The 25,088-nt window shown below is 40.9% G+C and overlaps 3 protein-coding genes across 4 annotated transcripts in view; 2 read left to right on the top strand and 1 right to left on the bottom strand.

The window, feature by feature from the left end:
* The window catches only part of lmnb2 (lamin B2), a 52,558-nt gene extending 40,684 nt beyond the window's left edge, over positions 1 to 11,874 (top strand). For both annotated transcript variants that reach the window (XM_069927999.1, XM_069928000.1), the window contains exons 8-11: positions 344 to 451; positions 1,839 to 1,955; positions 8,852 to 8,941; positions 9,238 to 11,874. In XM_069927999.1, the coding sequence (XP_069784100.1) occupies positions 344 to 451; positions 1,839 to 1,955; positions 8,852 to 8,941; positions 9,238 to 9,279 (357 nt within the window). In that variant the 3' untranslated portion in view covers positions 9,280 to 11,874. The remainder of the gene's footprint in view (positions 1 to 343; positions 452 to 1,838; positions 1,956 to 8,851; positions 8,942 to 9,237) is intronic.
* LOC138758695 (myelin expression factor 2-like) overlaps positions 856 to 25,088 on the top strand; it is a 179,255-nt gene continuing 155,022 nt past the window's right edge. The window contains exon 1 of the mRNA XM_069928013.1: positions 856 to 862. The gene's annotated coding sequence lies outside the window, so the exon portion shown is untranslated. The remainder of the gene's footprint in view (positions 863 to 25,088) is intronic.
* LOC138758687 (ras-related protein Rab-11B) overlaps positions 23,096 to 25,088 on the bottom strand; it is a 31,039-nt gene continuing 29,046 nt past the window's right edge. Inside the window, exon 5 of the mRNA XM_069927987.1 lies at positions 23,096 to 24,938. Coding sequence (XP_069784088.1) covers positions 24,793 to 24,938 — 146 coding nt within the window. The 3' untranslated portion in view covers positions 23,096 to 24,792. The remainder of the gene's footprint in view (positions 24,939 to 25,088) is intronic.

The following is a 25,088-nucleotide window of genomic DNA, read 5'->3' as shown; positions in this document are numbered from 1 at the left end:
TTACTGTCTTGCTTTGAGTTGACACTAACATTTATTTGGATTTTATAACAGCCTTTAAATTCATGGGAAATTACCCGAGGAATTGTTCACACTTGAAACCAGGAAGCTCAATTTTCAAACTTATAGTCAGGGGTGAAGTGCTGCTGGAGCTCACCGGAGCACTGCTCTGGCATCTCAGGGAGCAGCTCCAGGCATCTCCTTGTTGCTGTTTTTTGGTGAGCTCCAGCACGCACCACAACCCTGCTTTTAGTTATTGGTAGAATGAAGTTCTGTATTATTGGAAGATGTAATCTGAGCAGGCTCTTTATAAAATATCCATCTATAATGTAACTTTTTCTTGCAGGATCAGCATCTTGGAGGATGGAGACTAAAGAGGCAAATTGGAGATGGGGAGGAACTAGTCTACAAGTTCACTGCCAAATACACCTTGAAAGCTGGACAGATGGTCAAAGTAAGTTGCACATCGTGTATTGTAAATTCTGTCTGATATATTGGGATTGACTGCCAATTTAAATTTTGGGTTTGGTTTGTTTATATTGCAAGTCAAAGTTGATCTTTGAATAAACTGTAGAGAATAACCAATACCAGTATTTTTTATGAATGTCAACAGTTGCTATAATTCTGCAAAATGAGCCTTGAGCACATAAATTTCAACACAGGGCCAAATTTGTCATATGCCATTGAAACAAACTTAGAATGTTTTCATAAGAAAATTTTGCAACATCATTCAGAGTTCAGCATTACCAAAACTTGTTTATTATATATCTTGTCATTTGTGTCTACAACATAATTGAATGCTAAAGCTGATGGAAAAACATGATTGTAGTTGGAGCTGATGCAGGAATTTGGGGAGGGGCTGTGGGCTGGAAAATGCTTCATTATTTATAGGTGTGTAACTTAATCAGTTGCAGCTTAACTCACCGTTTCCCAAACAGGGTTCAGCAGAAAAGTGTAGTAGGGGTTCTGTGGAAGAAATGACTGTAATACCGATCTACTGATTTTTCTTTAAATTACTTTTTACCTCTGTCTTTAATTCAATTTGTTTTAAGGGGAGATGAGATGCACACAACCCTCTGCTGATGGTCACCTTGGCTGATCATTTGTATAATAAGTAGTCTTTTCCATTCCCCCCACCCCCAGGCTCAGCCTGTCCACCAAAGGGTCCAGTGGCAGGGTTCTGGACCAATTAGCAGGTGGAATGATGAGAGGGGTATTGTGATGTTTCCCTGCCTGCGCAACCAATCTTGTGATGTCAGCAGGTGGTCTGCCTGTTAAATCACCAACAGGTGGTGGGTGACGTCACCACTGCCCACGCAGCCAATAAGTGGGCATGCCTCCATTGTAATGCTCATTCGCGGTTGTTCCCGACTTCACCTGTCAATCAGCAGCCTGCTCATTTACGCACAGCCAATCACGAGATGCAGGCGTTCTCCATTGTAATATTAGTGGGAGGACAGACTCTCACCAACCTTGCCAGTCGATCAACAGTCAACGATTCTGGCGTGGCCGAGGGGGGTTATGTCAGGAGTGGACTGATCTTGTTAGTCACCACTCGACTACCAAGCAGAGACCCATCCCCACCATCCCATTGATTAAATGTAAATTGGAGGCAACAAATGATTTAAACATGGAGGATGGTGAGTTTATTTACTTAACTATCCTGTAATTGACAATTGGGGTTCTGTGCTTTCCAAGTGCTCTACAAAAGAATTCTATGAGCTAAAAAGTTTAGAAAGCCCTGGCTTAACTAATTGTGTTAATGTTGGCCAGACACTGAATACAGGAAGGTCCAATGGCACTGGGAAAATGACGTTCTTGTTCTGTATTTTTTCTGCCAGATTTGGAGCGCAGATTCTGGAAAAGCCCACAGCCCTCCTACTGACCTTCTGTGGAAGAGTCAGAGTTGGGGCACTGGGGATGAGATCAAAACTACCCTTGTCAACTCTGATGGCGAGGTATGTGTTAAATTCATAGCCTATAATATTGCTAAATTGTTAAGTAGTTGAGATTTCAAAGTTTCTCCTGTGTAGTGTCCTAATATATTGAAAATTCTTGGTTCATCTTTATGGATAATGGAGATGCTTTAGATTGAGGAAGAACCACTTGGCATCTTCTGACATCTCTATATTTTGAGACAGATGTGAAACTGGCCCTTGAGCTTGAGACCACTCAGTCAAACTTTTGTTAATCTCCTCTGATCCATTGGACCTGGGATTGCTTATCACTCTTGTATAATTTTTAATTTGCATTTTGTGCTATTGCTAGTTGCAACCTTTTGGATGAGCTTGCTGCTCTTGCATGTTTTCCTTCGTTGTCATTGAATGGAGGTTGAATCCCTGGCTATGGGTTGGAATGCAAAAATTAACTTAATGAAGAGTTAAACGAGCAAATACCTGTGCAAGGTTCAATTATTATTCGAGCAATGGGAGTTGGTGAGTCATCACGAGAACCCATCCACGCATGTGCAGCCATTCCTTTACAGTTCAGCAGGGAGAGGCCACTGAACTTGAATACAATTTCAATAAACTGAACCAATCATAACTCTAAACTGTGACTGAAGATGTTTATTGCAGCCAAAACCTCTTTATCCATAAACAAGAAATAAGAGGGGAGGGAGAGGTGGGCACATTGACTCACCAACACCCATTCCTTGAATAATAATGATCAAACAGCACAGGTAAGTGCTCGTTTAACTCTTCATTATTCTTCACAATGTACATTGGTTCGCCAATGTGAGAGTTTGTAGCTCAGTGGCTTATCCCCTTTGGGTGGTTCGACAGACCATGATCAATTCAATGGGTCCCCTTCCCACTGTCTTGTTCAATCCGCCTCGTGTAGGATGAAAGCAGTGAAACTCAGCCCCTTTGTAGAACCTTTGGCATGGCGAAGATCGATTTGTTTGCATCCAGGCTTAATTCCCAGGTTCTGAGGTTCGTATCCTGGCTGCCAAATCCCCAAGAGGAGGCTATTGACACCTTTATACTAGACTCGTCAAAATTTAACTTTTATGTGTTTTCCCCTGTTTACCTTGGTGGAAAAATGTCTGAATAAGATGCAGGAAGATAGTGCCTCGGGATTGCAGGTACAGGTACACAATCCTTTATCCAGACATCTAAAATCCAGCAGGTGGGGAGCGAATCGGGCGGCTGAGACCGGCAGCGCAAGTTGGGTGGAGGTGTGGTGCGGGGAGACCGGCAGTGCGGGGTGGGGGGGGTGGGAGAGAGGAGAGAACCTATTAAAGGTTCTCTAATTGCTCCATCCTGCCTGGGGAAGGAAATCCCACAAATGAACTTCGGCTCTAGTTGAATGGGACTGATAAATATACACTCCAGGCATTCATGACCTCCCGCAGCCATCTGGCCAACATCTGGGGGGTGTGTGGGTGTTAACCCACTGATGCGGTTTCTTATAGCATATAAAGAGGTATTTTTCATTTGGTCTAATGTTTTGTACATACAATGTATCTTTTTAAACAATCCAACACATAATCTTTCAGCTTCCCCTTATGCATAATGAAAATTCTGTCCCAATTCTCCCTTGCCTGTCGTTTCAAAATATCTAACTTGAATGCTGACACAGTCCTCCTCCCAACAGATGTAATTCATATGAATGTGAGGCAAAGTTTGTACCGTCTGGGCTGATGTCAAAGCCACCAGCATTTAGCATATGGGACAGGCTATGTAAATCCAAACTGGAAGTTGGTGATAGTAGCCTTAGACCAAAACAATCTTTACATTATAAATATCTTTATATCGGGGTACCAGAAGATGCAAGTGGAACACTTCTTTCATAAATCTTTTGATCAAGGGGTTCATCATCTCACGCTCAGTCCTGGAACGTCAAGAAATCAGCCAACACACTCTTTGCTGTATTCACGGCGCTGTAGCTGGCCCCCTGCACAGAACATATCAGTTAGAAAACTCAGTATGCCTCTGATAAAGGCTGACTATTCAGTCTGATTTGTGCATAGTACTTTTTCCATTTCCGCACATAGCATACTGTTTCTGAGTAGATTTTCTCCAGGATGCAGGGTTCTAGGCTTCAGAGTGTTAATTTTGATCCTCACTCTCCAATCCTGCAACCTAACAGACTTCGGTGAGACAGTAGATGAGAGGTCTTTGGATCAGCAGACCTGTTTTTGTGAATATCAACCAAGTTCCCACCATAAGCCTAAGGAGAATGGGGACCAACATTGGGAAGGCCATTTAGGCACTACAGGTGCCTAAATAAATCCTTTATCTGAGACCTTTGGGGGACAGTGTGTTCCGAATTTCAGATTTTTCTGGATTTTGGAAAACCAGATTTTAAACCCACCCGAATTGTGCTGCTATATCCACCCCCACTTCCTTCCAGTCGTGCTGCCTGTCTTCCCCCCTCGCCCGCCCGACTCGTGCTGCCGATCTCCCTGCCTGCCCCGTGCCCCACCTGCCGGATTTTAGATGTCCGGATAAAGGATTGTGTACCTGTACCAGCAATCCCGAGGCACTATCTTCCTGAATCTTATTTAGGCACTTTGCCACCAAGGCGAACAGGGAAATGCATAAAACTTAAATTTTGACCAGTCTAGTATAAAGGCATCAATGGCCTCCCCTTGGGGATTTGGCAGCCAGGAACCTTGGAACCTGGGTATTAAGCCTGGATGCAAACAAATCTATCTTCAGCATGCCAAAGGTGTCTGCTAGCTGTTTAAAATATTTCTTACTCAGAGTCCACTCAGTGTTATCATTGAATTTCCTGAACATCAGGTCCTCCTGTATGTTGATCCAACTTGACAGGTAGGTGGCAGTAACCCAAATGCTCCTGAATACACCAACACCAAGCCTCAATGGCTAACTTGTTACTGGAAGGAGATTTAAGGCCTCCCATATTAATGAGGTAGGCCACAGCTGAAGTGTTATCTAACCTTACCAGTGCATGAATGTTAGCTTCCCTGCACAAAAAGAATTTAGTGCTAGAAACCCTGCTAGCATTTCCAAATTATTAATGCCTGATTTAGAGTCCTCCCTGAGCTCTGTCCATCCATCTGCCCCAGGAGAGACCTTTAGATTTGTGGCTTCCCAACCTTTGCCACTGGCATAAGCTCGAGGATACCATATCAGGTTGGATCTGGCCTCACTAGTTAGGCTCATGGGCCTGTCAAAGTGTCCACTACTTGCCTTGAGCAGATATTTTGTCCCTTTCCAGGAACCTATAATGTAGTGACCCATGTTGTACTGCCAGGAAAGCTGCCACCAGTTTCCCAATCAACTGGTCACCTTTCTTATGGAGGGATGACCCTCTGTTATGAGCCCTCTGCAGGCAGTCCTGATCTCTGCTGCTTTATCCTCTGGCAGGGTAAATCTCGTGTCTTCTGTATCAATAATGAAGCCGAGAAATTTTAACTTCTTGGTAGGCACCAACACTGAATTCTCAGGATGTATAAGAAACCCCACATGGTTTAATAATCTCTAGGTGGCTGCTTCTGCCCTTTTTGTTTCCTCTATTGATCTGCCCATGATGAGAGTATTGTCTAGGTAACACATTGCTATGTGCCCCTCTTTCCTGAGCTTGGTAAATGCCCTGGGCGCCAAGCTCAGCCTATTCGGCAAAGCCTTGTATTGCCATAGCTCTCCTTTCCAGGAAAATTTTAAGAACTTCTGTACTGTGGGCAGATCGTGATAGAATAATAGGCATCTTACAAATCTATCGAGGCCATGTAATAGCTCTTGCGTAACACAGGCAACACAGAATGTTTTCCATTTTAAAATGCCTGTACAAGACATTCATTAAGATCCGATGGACCCAGTATCACTTTTGGGACGCGTGAAAATGTTAGATACAACTCCTGTTTTTCTTGGCTACAATGTTCAATAAGTTTTTCCTTTTTAATGCCATGATCTCTATAGCCTTCATCAGTTGTAGTCTGTGCATATATGTATATAGACCCTTCCTCTTTCTCGGAGGGGATTTCTGTGGGTCAAATTTTATTTTATACCCCTTTACTGTCTGCTGAATAGAATCATCAGTGGTATATTACACTATCTATCATAGAAGAGTGTTAATCGACCGCCAACCTTTAAAGCTTTGTAATTACCAAGAGTACCTAACTGTAAATGAGAAGCATTCACTCCATGAAGCACTTTGAGCAGGAAAATTTTGCTGCCGCTATCTCCACGGAGGGTGTTTCCCTAAACAAAAAGGACCTGGCTGTAGCCACTTGGAGCGGGAAACTGCCTCTGATAACCCACTTAAATTCATCAGTATACCTGCGATAGGGGTGAAACATTACAGGTTCTCTTGCTTGTGCTCTCAAACCTCTGACCATGCCAGCCGCTGCCTTCTGCTGCCCTTTCAAATCTTTCACCTGTTTGCTGAGATCTTCAAATAGAAATTTTGCTACAGGGTTAGATGGTCTGCACAAATCAGTAAATCTTGCATTTCGATCGGGCTTGATCAGCTCCCTCCTGAAGTCATTCAGTTCATAGCTTGCATGGGATAACGGCCCTAGAGCGTCTTGCTGGGTCTCCAATAAATCGTGTGAGAGAGTTTGTGTGAATGCAGTGTTACCTTTAACCAGTGACCCCTGTAGTCTTTGCAATTTCATGTCTTTTGCCCTTGTGGGGACCTTCAAATTGTCCCATATTGCAGGATTTACCTTGGGCATCTCCAACAGAGAGCAGAGTACAGGGCAGGGGTACTTCTTGATGGATTCTTCTAGTACTGTCTCCTGAAAACCATTTAACACCATGTATGTTATAGACCCTGCAATATCATTCCTATAGTGGCTGGCTGATACCCTTCCGTGCTGGAAACTTTGTGGCGATAGCCAGTATATTCTCCTCCTGACTGGTCTGAGCAGTTCAGTGTATGGGGATTTGGGTGACTCTGCCTCCATTACCGGCTCTTCATCATCTTCCCATGTATAATCATTAATGTCCTCCCCCTGCTCTGATGGTGTAGGAAACCTGCTCACCATGGCAGTCACCAGTTTCTCCAATTTGACCAGTCTATTAATGCCGATGCTGATCGAAGCCTCTGCTCTCTGGCAAGCCTTGCTCTCAGGCCCCGATCGAGCAGGTGCCCATCATGCAGAGACCACTCCCTTCAGGCCTTTTCTGATTATTCTCGCCCATTGAGTTGGTGGCTTTGCTACATGATGTTTGCCTTGTGTCCTACCTGCTCTTGTGTGGGGTACTCTCCTCACTCTCCTCTCTCCTCCCTCCTCCACCCCCCGCCCCCCCCGCCACTGGATAAACTGAGGTCCAATGGTCTCGTGCAGCTCACCTCATGCAGCGGCATAACGGTATCACTGCTTGCTTATTTGAGGCTCTGGCTTCCATTAACCTAGGTCGGTGCAGCCAGCCTTGGCCACTGATGCCTGATCCCACCCCCAACAGAGGTAGATAGGCTTCGCTGCACCCCAGCAGGCCTATTGGATTTTTGGTGCTAACAAAGTGCTATGGGGGTTCTTATTGAAGGCCTTCCTCACCTGGCTCTTGCCACGCTGCGTCTGCCTCAGTCCCTCATTGGAACCCAGGACCTGTAATTTTTACTGCTCCCCTCTGGAGGGCTCGCTGGGTGGGGGGGGGGGGGGTTGATTAAATTCATTGGATCACACTACAGCTATAGTTTTGTTTTAAAACCCCCCCCCCCCCCCACACACACACACACACTCCCCCCCCCCCCCCCCCCCCCCAAAATCTCGTGCTGCTCCTCGCAAGTCAGTGGATGTAAAAATGGCTGCACATGTATGGATGGGATCTCAGATTAGTCAACCAACGTACGTTGCCAAGATTAATGAAATTTAGTTACTTTTGCTAACAGGCCAAAGTGCTTCATAGATATCCCTAATTTGTACAATGATGATAGTATATTTGGTGTAGGATGTCTTTATTGTCCAATCCTCATGGAGACAAACTAATCTATGCACCAGAGTGACTTAAATGTTGTCAAGGATCAATTAATCTGCAATACACTTAAAAAGTATAGATTTAGCCTAGTGTTGACTTGCTCAGTAGCTTGTCCTTCAAAGTTTTGCGGTATTAATGCTATCAATCCAGTCTCTCCCTTTCTCTTCTTTTCTCCCCTTCACCCCACCCCCGCCACCTAGTGCATAGTTTGCATCCTTGATACTCCTCAGTTGCTTCCAAGTGGTTTTAGGAAGCTGTTTGTCAGTTGAAGAGAAATTGTCATAATCAAAAGGAGGCTTCCTTTTGAGAGTTAGAGGTCTGCAACCAATTTCAAGATTGTTTTTTTGCAAATTAATGCTTAACATTACAAATGATTTGCTGTTGTTTTTAAAATGACTGATTCTCCGATTAAACCTTTTATCCAAAATGGGCCCATTCCTGACCATTTTGGATAATTGGAGTTGTACTGTATTTGCATTATGTTCATTGTACCATGTTGCAAATTCAATTTATCATTACAATAACTAGTCAATAGTTCAATTTCTGACCTTTAACCATGAAGTAAAGCCCCCAACTATCTTCAGGTATTAACAATCCTTAATATTTTGTGGCTGTACTACTTGATTTAAATGAGTATTGACAGTATTCTCTAACTACCTGCTTTTTTTCCTATGTGATGCTATAAAAATAATTTGTTCATTTTATACATATTGGCTTTTTTTAAACATCATACTGTACAAAAAATGGGTTTAAATGCATTGGCTTCTATCATGCATCCTTTCATGAATATTGGATGCATTTGGCTATATTTCTCATAACTGCAAAGTATCTTTAGATGTGTATTTGAATATTTAGTGAATACTGCTGATTGGTCATTCAGCTACAAAATTAGAATTATTCTGAAACTGCATGTATCATAAAGTTGGAGTTAATTTGTACTTTTTGTATATATAAAAAAAAAGGAAGTTGCAGTGAGAAGTCTCCAAAAGACTTTCCATGAGGATGTGGAGGAGGAACCAGAGTTTGGAGAGGAAGATCTTTTCCATCAGCAGGTAATACATAAATTTTTTTTGTTTTTGCATCCATCTAAATATTATAAATTAAGTTTATGGATAGTGCTTACCTGAGGATTGTCTTTGTTTGATAATTACCTGAACCAGGTATTGTCCCATTTCTTCTCCTGCCCCAATTGCAGAACTTGATGACCCGGTGAGGTCAAATGATCTCAAAGCAGAGATCAAGTTTGGAACCAGCATGGAACTATGATTTTCATGCAGAAGAAGATTGGAGATTATTATGATTTTTGTTATTTATAACTGAATCAAATGTACTTTTTTTTAAATTTCAGGGTGACCCAAGGACCACATCTCGTCAATGTGCAGTCATGTGATTATCAGAAATGTATCTTCCCAAAAAAGGGATTGTTTTATCCTTTGTCCAGAGCCACTGAGAAATATTTTTGTATGCAATATTTTCTTTAAACATTTGAGATCATTCAGTTTTAGTACAGTATTTTAATCCATTCTTTTATTTTTTTTAAACCTGAATTCTGAAGGGGTTTTTAAGAGATCATTAAACACCTCAAAGTGGTGGTCAAGAGACATTATCAATAATGGGCTGGGAGGGAGGAGCAAAATTATTTAACCTTATGGCCTCAGTCTATATTCATTGAATATAGATTGGGGTTTGGGTTCAGTTCATCATGCTTTAGCCGTATCACTGTATCGCGGCTTGTGTTAATCAGAATTTGGTTATTCTGCCGTTTTTCAAACCCAACGGGTTGTTATTTAAAAACTCCACCAAATTGGTGTTAACCTAGTACCCAAACAAAATTAGTCTTTTTAGAGGTATGAAACTCCTTCATAGCTGCAGATGTGAACTCCTATGCAGAAGTCTCGGGTATTTTGGAGAAATGGGCTATAAAGATTTCTACTTTGTTCCTGCCCAAAAATACTGTTTGGCTCGTCTATACAAAAACTATTGCATGCAATTGTAAGAATTTGTATAATGGAAAGGAGGCTGACCATTTTGGGCATTGCATTCACTGATCTGGCAAAAGCAACAAATTAATTTTAATTGGATGAATTTATGTGCATTTATTAAATGGGAGTGTAAATATTGCATGAAAAACAGCAGAATATACCAAGCTTTTAATTTTTTAATCATTGCTGCATGTAATGTTTCATTTTCTCATTTTATTTAGTGTCAAAATTCTATTATTTAAGTTAGTACGTGATAATTTGGATTCTTACTTGCTAATGCTTTTGAATATATTTACTGGCTGGTGTATTGATATTATGGCTGGTGGCTTATGGAAGTTGGATTATTGTTTTTAACTAGTATATAACTGATGGTGATTTGTAGTAGAAGCTTGCTGGATTTAGAAGCTTGTTAGATTGACCTTCAGTTAAAGGCAACCAGACTTGATAAGGTTTTGCATCCGTGGGACAAAATTAAAATTTAATTTGAGGACCCCATCCCAAGTAATTATCGTAGCTGCCTGAATTTTCTTAATTCTAATTTTATTTTGGCATTGTTAGTAAACAAATTTAAGGTAACAATTACATTTTCTTAAAAGAGCACATTTCATTTCAACCAGAGTATCCTTTGCCTTCATAGCAGAGGTTTACAAAAAAATATTGTGACTTGGAAATATCAAGCAATAAAACTATTGAAGAGATCTGCAACCAACTATTGAATATTCATTCAAGTGTCAATTTTGAGTTTTTTGTTTTAAGTGGGGGTTGTTCTTTTAAAAAGAAAATCATGTTGCTCACATCAAACCCTGTGATTATGCATGTAACGCTTAGAACTTTTAAAATTGTTTCTCAGATGATTAAGTGGCTAAACGCCTATTAATGAGGAATGTTGAAATTGAATTGTATCTTTTTTTGGCTAAGTTTTCTAAATTTGTAGTATTAAAATTGTGTAATGTGAAATTGACCTCTATTAGAAGTTGGTGACCAGTTTGTAGCCTGGGGAACTTTTTTTTAAAAAAAAAAAAAAACATTTGCTTTTGTATTAAACTTATTTGAACCATACAGATGGTGGTAAATCATGTGCATATTGACTGTTTCATAAATGATCAATTTACTGGTTTAAAAAAAATCATGATGTGCATTGCTGTGATTCTATTCCTTTTTAAAAGGTTGTGTTGCAAGGTTTCTGGTGTTTCCCTTGTAAAATCAAACACTTCCCACTGATTTTTTTTAATGTGAAATTGTTTCTTATTTGAGAATTTTCATTAAAACAGAGGCCAAGATGACACATCTGTTTTCTCATCTGCTGTATGTGTGCCTGATCTATCTCCAATTTGTGTACTCGGCATATTATTCTTCATAGCCTTTTAATCAAATTAACATTAACAAGAAAGGTCCAGAATGACAAAGAAATTTTTCCAAAGGAACAGATTTGCTATTTTTCAAAAGCTTAAAGCTTGACCTTGTTTCAGAAAGGGGGGTGGAATTGCATCATTCAACTGTAAAACTAATGTGAATTTTAAACAGAGGAATAAAATGTGAACAGCCGTATCTGTCACTTTCACGAGGTAAATGGGCCATGATCAGATTGTATGTGGCAGGTGGTAAGTGATTTGCTGTGAAGTTGTTGATTTGATTTATAGATTTGTCATACTGCTAAGCCAGCATCGTCAGTGACATTAAAGTATGAACTACTTTCAATGAGATGTTGCTCCAAAGAAAATACAACTGTACTAAACATAAAATCTATAGAATTATAATCCTTTAAATATCAGTACAAAGTAGTACAAGTATTTTGATTGTCCATTAAAGTAGCTCACATTTACATCCCTATATTGATTTGGAGAATGTAAACAATCTTGGATATGCTAATAAGCTCAATACTAACACTGAGGTGTCTACTGTATGGAGCTGACATGCCAAAAAACAAAAGTTTCTGTAATTTGTGAACATTTTATAACTGGAAATTTTATGAACATTCAATAAATATGTTTGTACATATTAAAGTGGTTTAAAGTGTCTTTTTATAACATTATAATACAGAGCCTTCGTCCATTGATGTGGTGACCTACTCAACAATTTAAACCTTCCCTACCTAACACTCATTATCCTGTTTCTTGTGTCCATGTGCCTTTTAAATTACCCTATTGCACCAGCCTCCACCACCCCTGGTAATGCACTCCAGGCACCCACTACTCTGAAGGAAAAAAATATATATTACCCCTGATATCTCCTCCAAACTTCACTCAACTTAAACAAATGTCCTCTGGTTTTTTTTTCCTGGAGAAAAGGGAACCGACTGTACACCCTATTTATGCCTGTCATAATCTTGTCCACTGCTCACTTATCCAACACTCCAAATGTTCTCCAAACCAGATATCATCCTGGTAAATCTGTGCACCATCTCCAAAGCTTCCACATCCTTGCAATGAAGTGACCAGAACTGAATGCAATATTCCATTGTATGATCTTGAAAAAGTAACAATATGCTGTGATATCTTAAGATTTATTTCATGAGCAAGTCATGAAATCTGGTGTTTTACATCAGCAACAGTGCAAATATTCATGTTATAAACCATCCTATTACAATAAATGCAATAAAAAGAGGGCAGTGTCTTTGGTTCATTGGTTATTCAGAACATGATGGCGGTGGGAAAGAAGTTGAGTGCTAATCTTTCGGCCCCTATACCTTTTTCCTGATGTGGCGGGGTGGTGGCTGGAAGAATGTCTGAGGATAGAGGCTGCTTTTTTTTATATATAGACACTGCCTCATGGAGATGTGGTCTGGTGCACGTGATGTTGCATTTGCTTTTGTATTAAACTTCAACCACAGACAAGTTGTTTTTTCTTGTCCTGAGATTTTTGGAATATTTTAATTTTTTCCAAGACTTGTATAATACATTGCATAGTCTCATAACTGCCCAAATATCACCACACCTCCTTCCCAACTGCTGACATTAATTTTAAAAAGTCTGAAAAAGGGATGTTTGAGCATGCCTTCATTAATTAGTCCATAACTTTTGATCTTCAGGAATTCAATGCTATTAAGTTAACTATTATTTAAACTTTTTTGGGGAAGTTAATTATTATCCTTAAGCCAGTATGATTCAAATAAGCTTGCCATAGTTTTAAAATAAAAACCTGTCCTATTTCTTTCTAAGATTACAAGTTAGCTTTTCCGGGGTGGGGAGAGAGGAGAGTCGACCTTCCATGTAACAGCTATATAGCTACCGCTAGTACAATTCTCCCATAATGCATTTGAAATTTTGATTGTTTTGTCCTGAGATTTGCACCTCGATACCAGACAGCGATGCAACCAGCCAGAGTGCTCTCCATGATGCCCCTGCAGAAGTTTGAGAGTCTGGTGACTTATCAAATCTCCTCAAACACCTCAAAGTATAGCTGCTGGTGAGCCACCTTTGTGATTGCATCCACATGGAGGCTCCATGCACCCTCTCCAATACTGAGCCGTTGATTAGGACTGGATTGTGTTCACACAATCAATTTCCAATTTTTTCCACTATATTGCAAAGAAATTGTGTTGTAATGGTCCAGCTTTCTCATTGGCTTAGTGATACAGGTTGAGTGCCCCTTATTGGATGATCAGAAAACTGGAAAAAAATGATTTAGTGCTGATATATCACACAAGTCGAAAAAGTTCAACACCTGACTTGCCCATGTGGGGTTCTGACTCTGTTGGTCCCAGTTTGATTAGAATAACAGTTTTTTTTAAAAAAGAAAACTTTGCTTCTGGCTGGGAAGATGCCAAACTGAGCTGAGTCCCAAGTTTTCAGCTTCGGTTGCAGCTGGAATCGGCGGCTCCATTCTCAAAATCTGATGTGGTGCGGTCTGCATACAAGATGTTGCCTTGGATTCCTGGGCAGGAATGGTGTCTTGTCAGGGTCTGGTTGTGGTAGGGAGTTGATTTTCTATTTCAAAGCAGAGATTTTTTAGTATTAAATGTTATTTCATGTGAATTTTCCACTTGTGTCACATTGACACTTTAAAAAGCTGCCTGTTTAACCACTGATATGTGTTATCCTGATGCTGCTCTGCTGCTAAGTTCCATTCTTCCAAAATTTGAGGGGGTGGGGGGAAGAGAGGAAAGGAGAACAAGGGAGTCTAAGGGAAGGCTGTGATTATCAATTTACAAAATGTGTGCTAAAAGATTTGTACATTTGGACTTTCAAGATTATTGTCATGTAATAGTACAGAACTTTATACACAAATTTGCCTTCTAGTTGCTGTAAGGCAGACAAAGAGTCCCCATTAGTGTTGTCCAGTGCCCCTTACAGTACGAGAGAAAGAAAAGCAAAAGAGTCCGTTTGGAGTTGCTGTGCGTCTGGATTTGCCTCCAGTGCTCCCACAGCTTCTCCAGCTAAGACTCCATCCGGTTTGATCCATCAACAACCTGAGCTACAGATTCAAACCTCTGACGTGTTCAGGAAGCTTCCAATGCCCAAAGCACTTCAGGGGCCCCTTGCCCTCAGCACCCTTGAATCCTGGTTCTGACACCCAGTAACCAACCAGTCTCTTGCTGTTTGTGTGGATTCCCTGAACACGTCTGGGTCCCTCAGACATTGACCCTCTCACTAGTCCACTGTTGTGTTCACCATCCTGTAGGGTTGTCTTCTCTGCTTTTTCTTCTCAACAGAGGGCGTTATGACCATTTTTTTTGGTGCTCTCCGCTGCTCCCTGAAGTTTGCAACCCTAGTTGCCGCTGTCTAGCACAAGCACTGCCATCTTGGTCACAGATCCATGGTGAAGAATTTTAGTTTCAAAACAGGCTGTTTAGCACCCACATAGAGCTGCCTGCATTGGGACTAATGGTTGAACCCTTCAGAGCTGCACTCTCCCAGGCAGCACTACCATTTCATATATGATTGGGACACTTCAAGAAGGCATATTTAATGTTGAACCATGCTTCATCTGAAGTTAGATGCAGTAACTCAATGAGAGAGGTACTGTTGTATATTATCCCTTTGATGGCAAAGGAACACCGTATCAGTGGCTTTGAAGGAAAGGGCCATTTTGACTGTCTTTGTCAAGAGAGGGCAGTTCATGTCCATTTGTAAGGTTCATTTCATTTAACCCTTGCCTGAGTTTATGAAATAATTGTGAAAAACGTTCCGAAACCACAAGAGTGGGGAATTTGTGAAGTCCTTCACGTGAAGAAATATTCTGAAAGCAAATCTGTGAGTTTGATAACTTTCAAACCGCAGTTTAAAGACTGAGTTTCAATACAAAAGATTTGTAAGATAACTTTAAAATAATCTCTTCAGAATTGTGCCTCAATTGTACCTTTTGAACATATGTGTGTGCACACACCTTATTAATTAAAAATTGTTTGGAAGATGCCATTGTCGTGAATTATTGCTGCTGGTCTATGTCATATCAATAATAGACAACTTTAAGATGAGCACAAAGATAATTTCAAATTTGCTGTATCATGTAGAAAGATAGAGAAACATTAAACATGCAATTAGATTCACTTTTATTGAATTTGGTAATAATGACGTTGACACATTGCATTAACTGAACTAAAAATGTTTGGCTGCTGATTTTCGTTTGTGCTCAGCATCTGATGCCTCTCATGTCAGTGTCCAACAATAGTTGGCCAGTATTGATGGATTCTAATTGCCCTGATACTGCTTTTCCATGGTCGCTATGCCCTGGTGAAATCTTTCACTTTGTTCTTCACTGACTATGCCAAAATCAGCAAGGAATAAGTCTAAGTACGAATGCAGAAATGAATCTTCAATGACATGTTGCACACCATGGTTTTGTCTGCTTGAAGCATGTTTTTAATCAGCTTGGATGCAGTTTAGTGCTCAGTGGTTGCCAAGAAAATTCTCATTTTAAATGTCTTCCATGCATGCCCAGGCTTGAGACAACATTTGGATACCACCTGCTTGGACTGACCAAAATGGCTTGCTTTGTGGGCAATATATTCTTCTCTTTGGCTTGGCTTCGCGGACGAAGATTTATGGAGGGGGTAAAAAGTCCACGTCAGCTGCAGGCTCGTTTGTGGCTGACAAGTCCGATGCGGGACAGGCAGACACGATTGCAGCGGTTGCAAGGGAAAATTGGTTGGTTGGGGTTGGGTGTTGGGTTTTTCCTCCTTTGCCTTTTGTCAGTGAGGTGGGCTCTGCGGTCTTCTTCAAAGGAGGTTGCTGCCCGCCAAACTGTGAGGCGCCAAGATGCACGGTTTGAGGCGTTATCAGCCCACTGGCGGTGGTCAATGGGGCAGGCACCAAGAGATTTCTTTAGGCAGTCCTTGTACCTTTTCTTTGGTGCACCTCTGTCACGGTGGCCAGTGGTGAGCTCGCCATATAATACGATCTTGGGAAGGCGATGGTCCTCCATTCTGGAGACGTGACCCATCCAGCGCAGCTGGATCTTCATAAGCGTGGACTCGATGCTGTCGACCTCTGCCATCTCGAGTACTTCGACGTTAGGGGTGTAAGTGCTCCAATGGATGTTGAGGATGGAGCGGAGACAACGCTGGTGGAAGCGTTCTAGGAGCCGTAGGTGGTGCCGGTAGAGGACCCATGATTCGGAGCCGAACAGGAGTGTGGGTATGACAACGGCTCTGTATACGCTTATCTTTGTGAGGTTTTTCAGTTGGTTGTTTTTCCAGACTCTTTTGTGTAGTCTTCCAAAGGCGCTATTTGCCTTGGCGAGTCTGTTGTCTATCTCATTGTCGATCCTTGCATCTGATGAAATGGTGCAGCCAAGATAGGTAAACTGGTTGACCGTTTTGAGTTTTGTGTGACCGATGGAGATGTGGGGGGGCTGGTAGTCATGGTGGGGAGCTGGCTGATGGAGGACCTCAGTTTTCTTCAGGCTGACTTCCAGGCCAAACATTTTGGCAGTTTCCGCAAAGCAGGACGTCAAGCGCTGAAGAGCTGGCTCTGAATGGGCAATATATTAATATGTCAGGAAATAACAAAAACAGGTTGTATCTAATTGTTTTTTAAAATGTGATCACCAGCCCAAAATCCATAAACTACATCCCAAAGTGGAAGGAGGGGAGAAGATGGTTGTTCTTCAAGATGCTTCAAATTGGAAAGAGTCACGTGATGGAATAGTGGCCGGTTTGGGAAAACCAGCCCTCTCCACGAAAATGGAAAAAGCAAAGCATACAAGAACAAAGTACAAGAAATAGAAGATAAAGAGAAGAGAGAAGATGGCTTCCAAGAAGGAGAAAGAAAGAACAGCTGGGGAAAAAAGTCACTGGAGAAGAAGGCCCTTCCTGCAAGAAGGAATAGGACGCTGTGGTGACGAGGAGTGCCCAACCCTCGAGGTCAGCACCTGCTCTGCAGAGTTGCAATTTTCCCCCCCCCCCCCACCCCCCAGCTGGTACACTACAAAAATGGCTCTCGGAGCCAAACAAAAATGTGCAATCAGAGGAGAAAGGACACCGGTGGGAGGGGTGCTCAGCAGAGTGGGCTGTCACAGATCGAGCAGCTGAGAGACGCCCTACACCAGGGCTCTCAGCTGGAGGGTAAGGAAGACAGCAGAAGAGGGTGTGACGAAACAGACGTGGAAGACAGAGGAATGATCATCAAGAGGACCAATGTCAAGAGGTGGAGGAACAGCATACTAGAGGCCCGGCAAAGAGATAAAAGCAGCTCATCAGGAAAAACAGAAGAGACACAAGAAGACCAAGATCTTCACAGAGAAATGGAAGATAGAACAGAATATGGATAAAGTATTTTTTGAAGAGCAAATGAGATCACTAAAAGAATGGTTATTAGAGTTTAATGCAATTAAAGGAAAATGAAAAGAACGGAAGATAAAATGCAAAGGTTAGAACTGGTAATGACAGAAATAGGGAAAAGAGTAGAGAATGTGGAAGAGGGGGAAATGGCTCTAGAAATGGAAGAGAAAAATTGGTAGAAAGTGACAAAAAAAATTAGAGACACAAGAGCTGTTATCTCAGAAAATGTTGGAAAATTGTAGTAGGTGAAACAACATAAAAATAGTAGGTCTGAAGAAGGCACAGAAATGAAGGAATTTATAAAAGGATGGATCCCGAAGGTCCTGGGAATGACAAATGCAGGAAGAAATGGAAATAGAAAGGGCATTAGCTCCGAAACCACAAGCACATCAAAAATCAAGATCCATCTTAGTAAAATTTTTGAGATACACGACAAGAGAAAATATACTGGAACAGGCAAGGAATAAAGTTAGAGAAGATAATAAACCATTGGAATACAAGGGTCAAAAAATATTTTTTTACCCAGACATTAAGTTTTGAACTCCTCTTTAAGAGGAGGAAGGAATTTAATACAGCAAAATCAACTTTATGGAAAAAAGGTTCCAAATTCATATTAAGACATCCAGCCGTGCTTAAAATATTTATACTCAGGGAGCAAAGCAGATTGTTCTCAGATCGAGAAAAAGCGCAAAAATTTGCAGGACGGGAGAAGAGGTGTAATAATGAAGAATGGTGATAAAGTATATATAAAGATGTAAAAACAATGTAATATGTAAAGAACTAAAGAAAGGGAAGGAAGGGAGTAAGGGGTGGGGGGGGAAGAGAGAGCTTTGTGTTTTTCTTTAGTGTTTTCTGGGGAGGGCTGGGTCGAGGGGGAATAACCATCACTGCAAAATCAGTTGACGCTGCAAACAAGATGGCAACCCAAATGAAAAGGGGAGTTGTGGTTGCTCAGCAAGGGGTATGGGGCAACTCGGGGGGGGGGTCACTTTGGGGTTAAGGTATTAGTGGATGGGGGAACTGCGGGGGTACTTTGTTTTAAATGTGTGTAATATTAAGTGTAATAAGAGAAAACTAAGAGATGAAAAGGGGGATGTAGGTGGCAAAGAAGTGGAAAAGATATATGCAAGAACATTTTGAGAAGAATTAAATCAGATACTAAATAAAATTACAAAAAATAACATACTAAAAAACCAGAGATATTTCTTTTAAGTAACTTAAAATAGTACAGAATTAGCCCTCAAATTGGATAAAATGGGGGGAAAAAAATCATTATGATGGCCTTAGCGATAGCAAAAAAAATGTATAATGTCAATTTGGAAAATGGATGAGAGCATGAGTATACGCCAATGGTACATGAAAATGAATAAATCTATTCCACTGGAAAAAATAACATATAATTTTTAGAAAGTCACAATGTTTGAACAAATTTTGGAACCACACATGACAGCCACAGCCCTTCCCAATACACCCATTTGACTTTCGAACAATGAGAGGAAAACCTGCACACGCGGGAAGAACATGCAACCTCCTTACAGACAGCACTGCATTCGAACTCAAGTTGCTGGCACTAAGAGTGTTGCGCTGACAGGTCTGCTGTTCCTTTGTATCAATCAGGTGTCTTAACACTAGCCTTGCAAAAGAAACTATCCAAAAAACCAACTGTTTTCTCTTGCTGGCAACTTTGTAACATTAATCTCATTGATTTATCCTCTTCAATGGAATTTTTTTTTAGAGAGATGCAGGACAGTAACTGTCCCTTCCAGCCCACAAGCCTGTGCTGCTCAAAGACACCAATTAGCCAATGTTCTATTTGGTTTAGTCTCTGTATCTGAGTATTGAGGGGCTGAGACCAAGGGGCATAATGACAAGATGCCATAGTGGTGCAAATAGAGAGCGTATGTAACAATATATAATGATGAGAATGATGGGACAGATGCTAGGGTTGTGAAGAGACTTGGCTTTCTTTTAAAAATCATTTATTCTGAACAGTATTTTTGGAAGAAAATCAGCAGAAGTTTTCAAGTTGATATTTTTGATCATTGTTAACTTTCAAGGATTTGATGTATTGGCAGTGCCCTTTTCATCTTCAGCACCTTGTGTTTTTGGGTGCTGAAGGGCAACTGGTTTGAAGGATTTAGTAAGCTGGTCCCCAAAGTAATTTAAATTTTCATGTCTTGCACAGATCGTGCTCGTGTAACTTCAACCCATGAATCTGCAAACTATTTTCCATACTACTCTTTCAGATGCTTCAAGAGCTATGAAGCCATTGTTGCTAGCTTGAAATTGTACTTGCGTATTTTGTGGAGCCAATTATGGCAATTGGCTCTTCACGTGTTTCCTCACCACTGGGAGAAAGCTCAATGTGGAATAATAAAATTAGATTATTGCATCGTCACTAATACAGAAAAAAATTACTCAATTGGAAACCGTTCCAAAGGAAAAGAACCTTGTTTTTTTGATGTCACCAAGATTTGTACAATAATCTGTGGTCTTTTCCTTTAGAACTGTTTCCAAATGAGTAATTTTTTTTCTGCATTAGGACTTGATTCAATGAATGTACTCCTCCCTCCCCACCAATTGTCCCCTTGGCTCCTTCCACTGTGAACGCAGGAGATGCTCCACTTGCGGCCACACCTCCTCCCTCACCACCAAGTGAAGCAACATTTCAGCTGTGAATCTGCAGGGGTCATCAACTACATCCAGTGCTCCCACTGTAGTGTCTCCTACGTCAGAGAGACTGGGCACAGATGAGGAGATCACTTTGTTGAGAAGCTTTGATCTGTCTGCCACAATAGTGTGGATCTCCCCATGGCCACCTATTTCAATTTAACACCCCATTAACTTGCTGAACTGACCATGTCCTCATGCACTGCCAGTCTGAAACCACTCACAAATTGGAGGAACAATATCCATCTTCTGCCTGGGAACCCTACAACCTGATGGCATTAACATGGACTTCTCTGGGTTTTGTTTAACCACCCCCCCCCCCCCCCCCCCACACACACACACACACCTCTTCCCATTGCCTTTCCCCAGTTCTGTTTTTCTTTGTTTCCCTGTCCTTTCACATGGACATAATCAATTCTCACCTCTCCCCTTATCATCCAATTGGCACCTTTTGTTGGTTCAGACTCCTCCCTCAGTTAGCACTGTCTCTTTGCTTATTTTTTGAAAGGCTCAGGCCAGATACATTGGCAATACATCTTTGTCTCCTATTGTCACTGCAAGATCAGCTGAGTCCCTCCAACATTTTTCTGTGCGTTTTTACGACACTCAGTGTCTGCAGATGTTTATGTTTCACTCATTAAATACATGCCTTTTCTGATAAATTGGGTATAGATCTTCCCAGCCTCCTGAATTTTGGAAATAGCTGTACCAGCTAACTTATGCAAATTGAAACACTGTCATTTGCTTTTGCAATTCATTGGATCACTGATTTTCATGCTATTATGAGGTACATTGAAGGAAGGCCATAATCAATGCACGTAACCAAGATTCTTTCCATGATCCTGCTTCTGAGGTGAGATATAGTAGTGCCCTTAAACAAATTAATTAACAAAAATATTAATACAAATTGATTAATAATGCTGGAATGGTTGCAAATACCCATAGACAGTGAGGGGGGAACCCCAGAATGTGTGTAGCCTCGCAACAGCCTAGCTGATAAAATTCCTCTTGCTCTAATTTTTCTGAAATTGTGACTTACGAGAATTGAGGGAATTGAAACTGTAAAATTACCTGAGGGAAGGGAACCAGTATCTGGTCCACAACATTGCATAGCATAATTCTGATGGGATAATACTTACTGTATGGGAGGAGGACTGTATTGTAATTTGTTAACATCAGGCTGTGTTGGAGAATGTAAACTGATGCATTTGTCTGTTGATGGAGCTCCTGGATCCGCTGCTGAGGTGATAGACCTATTATGTTTGTGTATCAAATAAAAGGAAATGGCTAAAGAAAACTACTCCAGGTCCTTCCTTCAGAAGAGTAAACTGCTGCTGGAGTTCTCAACCCAGAACTTGGATCAAGGCAAGCCATCAATCCTCTGTACTGAGCAGAGGCTGTTCCCTCCCCCCAGCTCTGGGGGAACCAGGAGCAAGCAGTGCAAAGGCTGTTTTTACCCTCTCAGACCCAGGAGATAGAGAAGCAGGAGTGCATAAGGATCTCCTAGGGATCCAGGGTGAAATGGAAGAATGAGGCAATACTCTTCAGCAACTTGTCTGACTGGTACCTCATCACAATCAGATTTGACTGAAATGTGCTGGGGATCTGGTTGGACAGAGTGGATGCAGAGGTCCACCAGAAATTGGGTCAGTGGTTGCAGTGCTCCTTGTCAATAACAGGGAAGAACCTTATCAGGTGCAAGATACTCTCGGCACTAGTATACATGTGTAGCTTGTGGCAGATTATTGATATGTTTTTGGGAGATAAATTGGGGCAGGTTTTTTTAGTGTGGGTCACATTCAAACACTTCAAAACAGATCTCATTTAAAATACTGGAGCTCTGCTCAAGCTAGACAGGCTGGCTCCAAGAGCCTTTGCAAAAACTTTTGAAGAGTGCCCAAGAAACTTCACTAATGGATTGCTGTTTTGAAAAGTAATAGATGAAAGAACTCTGAGGAGGAGTAGGTTCAGAGCTGCAGTTCTAAGAAAGTCATGTGGTTTTGCATGCAGAGAGAAAAACAGGCTTTGTGTGTGAGAGAGATCAGTACTGCAGTTTAACAGTCAGCAGCAGGTGGGACTGGAACAAGACAAGCTGACAAGCTTGTGAAAATCACAATTTTGAAACCTGGTTGTGAGTGCTTAGTTCAGCCTGGTCAAAGCCCTTGTGGTCCATACAAGAGAGGACTGGCTGCCTAATGTTTCATTTGAAATGAGGGAAACAAAAAGGAACTCTGTGGTGACCTTTAAGAAAGAGATTATCATCTCTTGCCCTGATGGGGGAAGTTTCTTTGGTAAGACACTGATGTGGCTGATTAAAAGGGGTCAGTTTGTGTCCAGGAACAGCAAATCTCTCTGAAAACCAATGAACCTTCCTGAGTGGTAACCATTTACCTTTCAAGCACCAAAGTCTGGTGAACTTTATACACGTTTTATTCTGTGCACAGTATCAGAATTGCCTGCAACCAGTGAACTTGGAGGAATGAGGTGAGATTGGACTGTGAATCAAAGAACTTTTCTGAACTTGCACAATTACATAAATGTGGACTTACAATTAGAAGGGGGGGGTTAAGTTAATAGTGCAAAGTTAAAGTTGATTCTGTTTTCATGTTTAAAGATGATTAAAAGCAACTTTTTTAAGTAACCATTTGTCTTGGTAAATATCTATGGCTGCTGGGTTTTGGGTCTTCTGGGCTCCTAACAAGCCCATCACGTATCTCCACCCTGGCAGTCACCAGAGCAGTTTTCTGGTTCATATAAGGGTCCAAAGGGTCACCATGTACATTGCCATGAAATTGGGGCAAGGGTTCTGGAATTTAAGAATCACCATTCAGTAGTTTAAGGCAGTATTTTTCTTTTATTAAAGGAAATGAAACTATGTGAAATATTAGTGGATAGCAGGCATTGAGAACCACAGTACTTAAAACAGCTCCTTGCAACATAAAATTACTTGTTTGATTTATTTCAAACCAGGTTAAATATCTGAGATTCTGGGTTTTGAGTGGCGGTCAAAGTAGAAACCCATAAATTTAGGAACATTCTGAATTTTAATTCTCAATCCTGTTTGCTGTAGCTTATTGCATTATCTCTGCCTTAATTGTTGTGGATACATGGACACCAAATGGTCAGTTATGTGCTTCCATAACAAAAGTTGCTTGATCAGTGTACACAAGTAATTTCTTCATACTTTACATTTGCAATACAGGGTGTGATCAAAGTTGATGGTTTAAAAATGGAATTCTTTTCCAATCAGCATTTCAAACTGATTAAGTACAAAGCCCTTGGTAGAAGTACTTCAATTTTGAAAAAAACAACATAGATTTCCAGCAGCTTTTCAAAAATAACCAAGTCTATCTTGAATTCTTTTAAACTGTCTGATTAGTGGTGCAGCACAGAGACTCACACAAATGTTTGGCAACATGTTTATCCACAAATAATCATGCACAATTAAGTGACAATACATATTTACAAAGTGGTTGCACTTAACAGACTCCAGGACCTATTAGTGCTAAGGAAGTAATAGTGTGCTCTAAAACTTTGAGAGCCCATTGTTCCAATGTGTCAGTCACCAAAGCATTCTTGGGGTGTGTGTGAGTGTTTGTGAAAGAGGAGGAAGAGAGAGAGGGGTGAAAGAATGGAGGGAATAAAATGGTCAGTCACTAAGCTGGTGAAGCTTTGGAGCAGGTGTTTAGAAGCAAGACAATGGTAGTTCTTTAGTGGACAATAGTGTTGATAGGGATTTGGTGTGGTCAGTGTAGTGTTGGGGCAAGGGGAGTAGTAAAAATGAAGGCCAGCCAAATCAATCCAAAGTGAAAAATGCGCACGATTGAACAAAAATCCAACTGGAAATTTTTTCTTCCAAACACAACACTTCTCATTCAACCTTGCTGTGAACAGGATTTTGTTTCTTGCACAGGCAAGTGCAAGGTGAAATTGCTGACAGGCTTTGTGGATGGATTTTTACATGCTTTGGGAAATGTGCTTGGCTACTAACTATTCAGGGCAAAGCAGCACTTGGTAGCTACATAGGCTATAATTTAGTTACAATCAATAGATTTACTTTCCCTTAGCTGCATGGAATAGGAACTATTTTCCTTTGAAAAGATTCAAAAGCAGAAGATATAAATACTTTAACAGGATATAAAGGCCTCCATAGCTTTATAAAAAATGTTCCAGTTTGAACATGTTGCAGTCTGGATCTTTTCATTTTGAAATTTAATGACAGACCATAAATATGCACAAGCTTACACTTGATAATGAAATGTAGAAGGGGCATGTGTTTCTTTGTCTTAAAAAAATGTACATAAAGTATTGCTCAACATAGTCTTGAATGTTTTCTTAATTACAAGCAAAAGAATAGACGTACATGCAATGTAATCACATTAAAAGGGATATTCCATCTGCAAAAAGGAATGAACTCTACCATTACATTTTTTGGACAGAATTTCAATCACAGGACAAGACAGAAGCAATTACAACACTACAAAGCACAGCCAAGAAAGATGGGAATTTTGAAGTGGGTAGCTGAAGCATATTACATATTCTGGCAACACTGCAGTTTATTAGATTTCTGCCCATCAGTCGTTGGTGGTACACTGATGTCAACCACATTGTTACCAGGTGATTCATCATGAGCTGATCGATCAGAAATCTGCTTCTGCGAAACTATGCGATAAATTTCTGGTTTAAAAAAGAGAAAGATAATTTTGTAACTTAGATATTAAATTCTACACTCAACAAATGAACTACGAAAAGTACTCTCAATACTCAGCCTTATAAAAGATTTATTTTGCAAAAATGCAATTCAATGTATAAAGCCACAAAAGGAAT

This window comes from Narcine bancroftii, chromosome 3 (assembly GCF_036971445.1).
Source record: "Narcine bancroftii isolate sNarBan1 chromosome 3, sNarBan1.hap1, whole genome shotgun sequence".
NCBI lineage: Eukaryota > Metazoa > Chordata > Chondrichthyes > Torpediniformes > Narcinidae > Narcine > Narcine bancroftii.
Note: the sequence above shows the minus strand (reverse complement) of the source record. Positions and strands in the feature narration are given on the sequence as shown.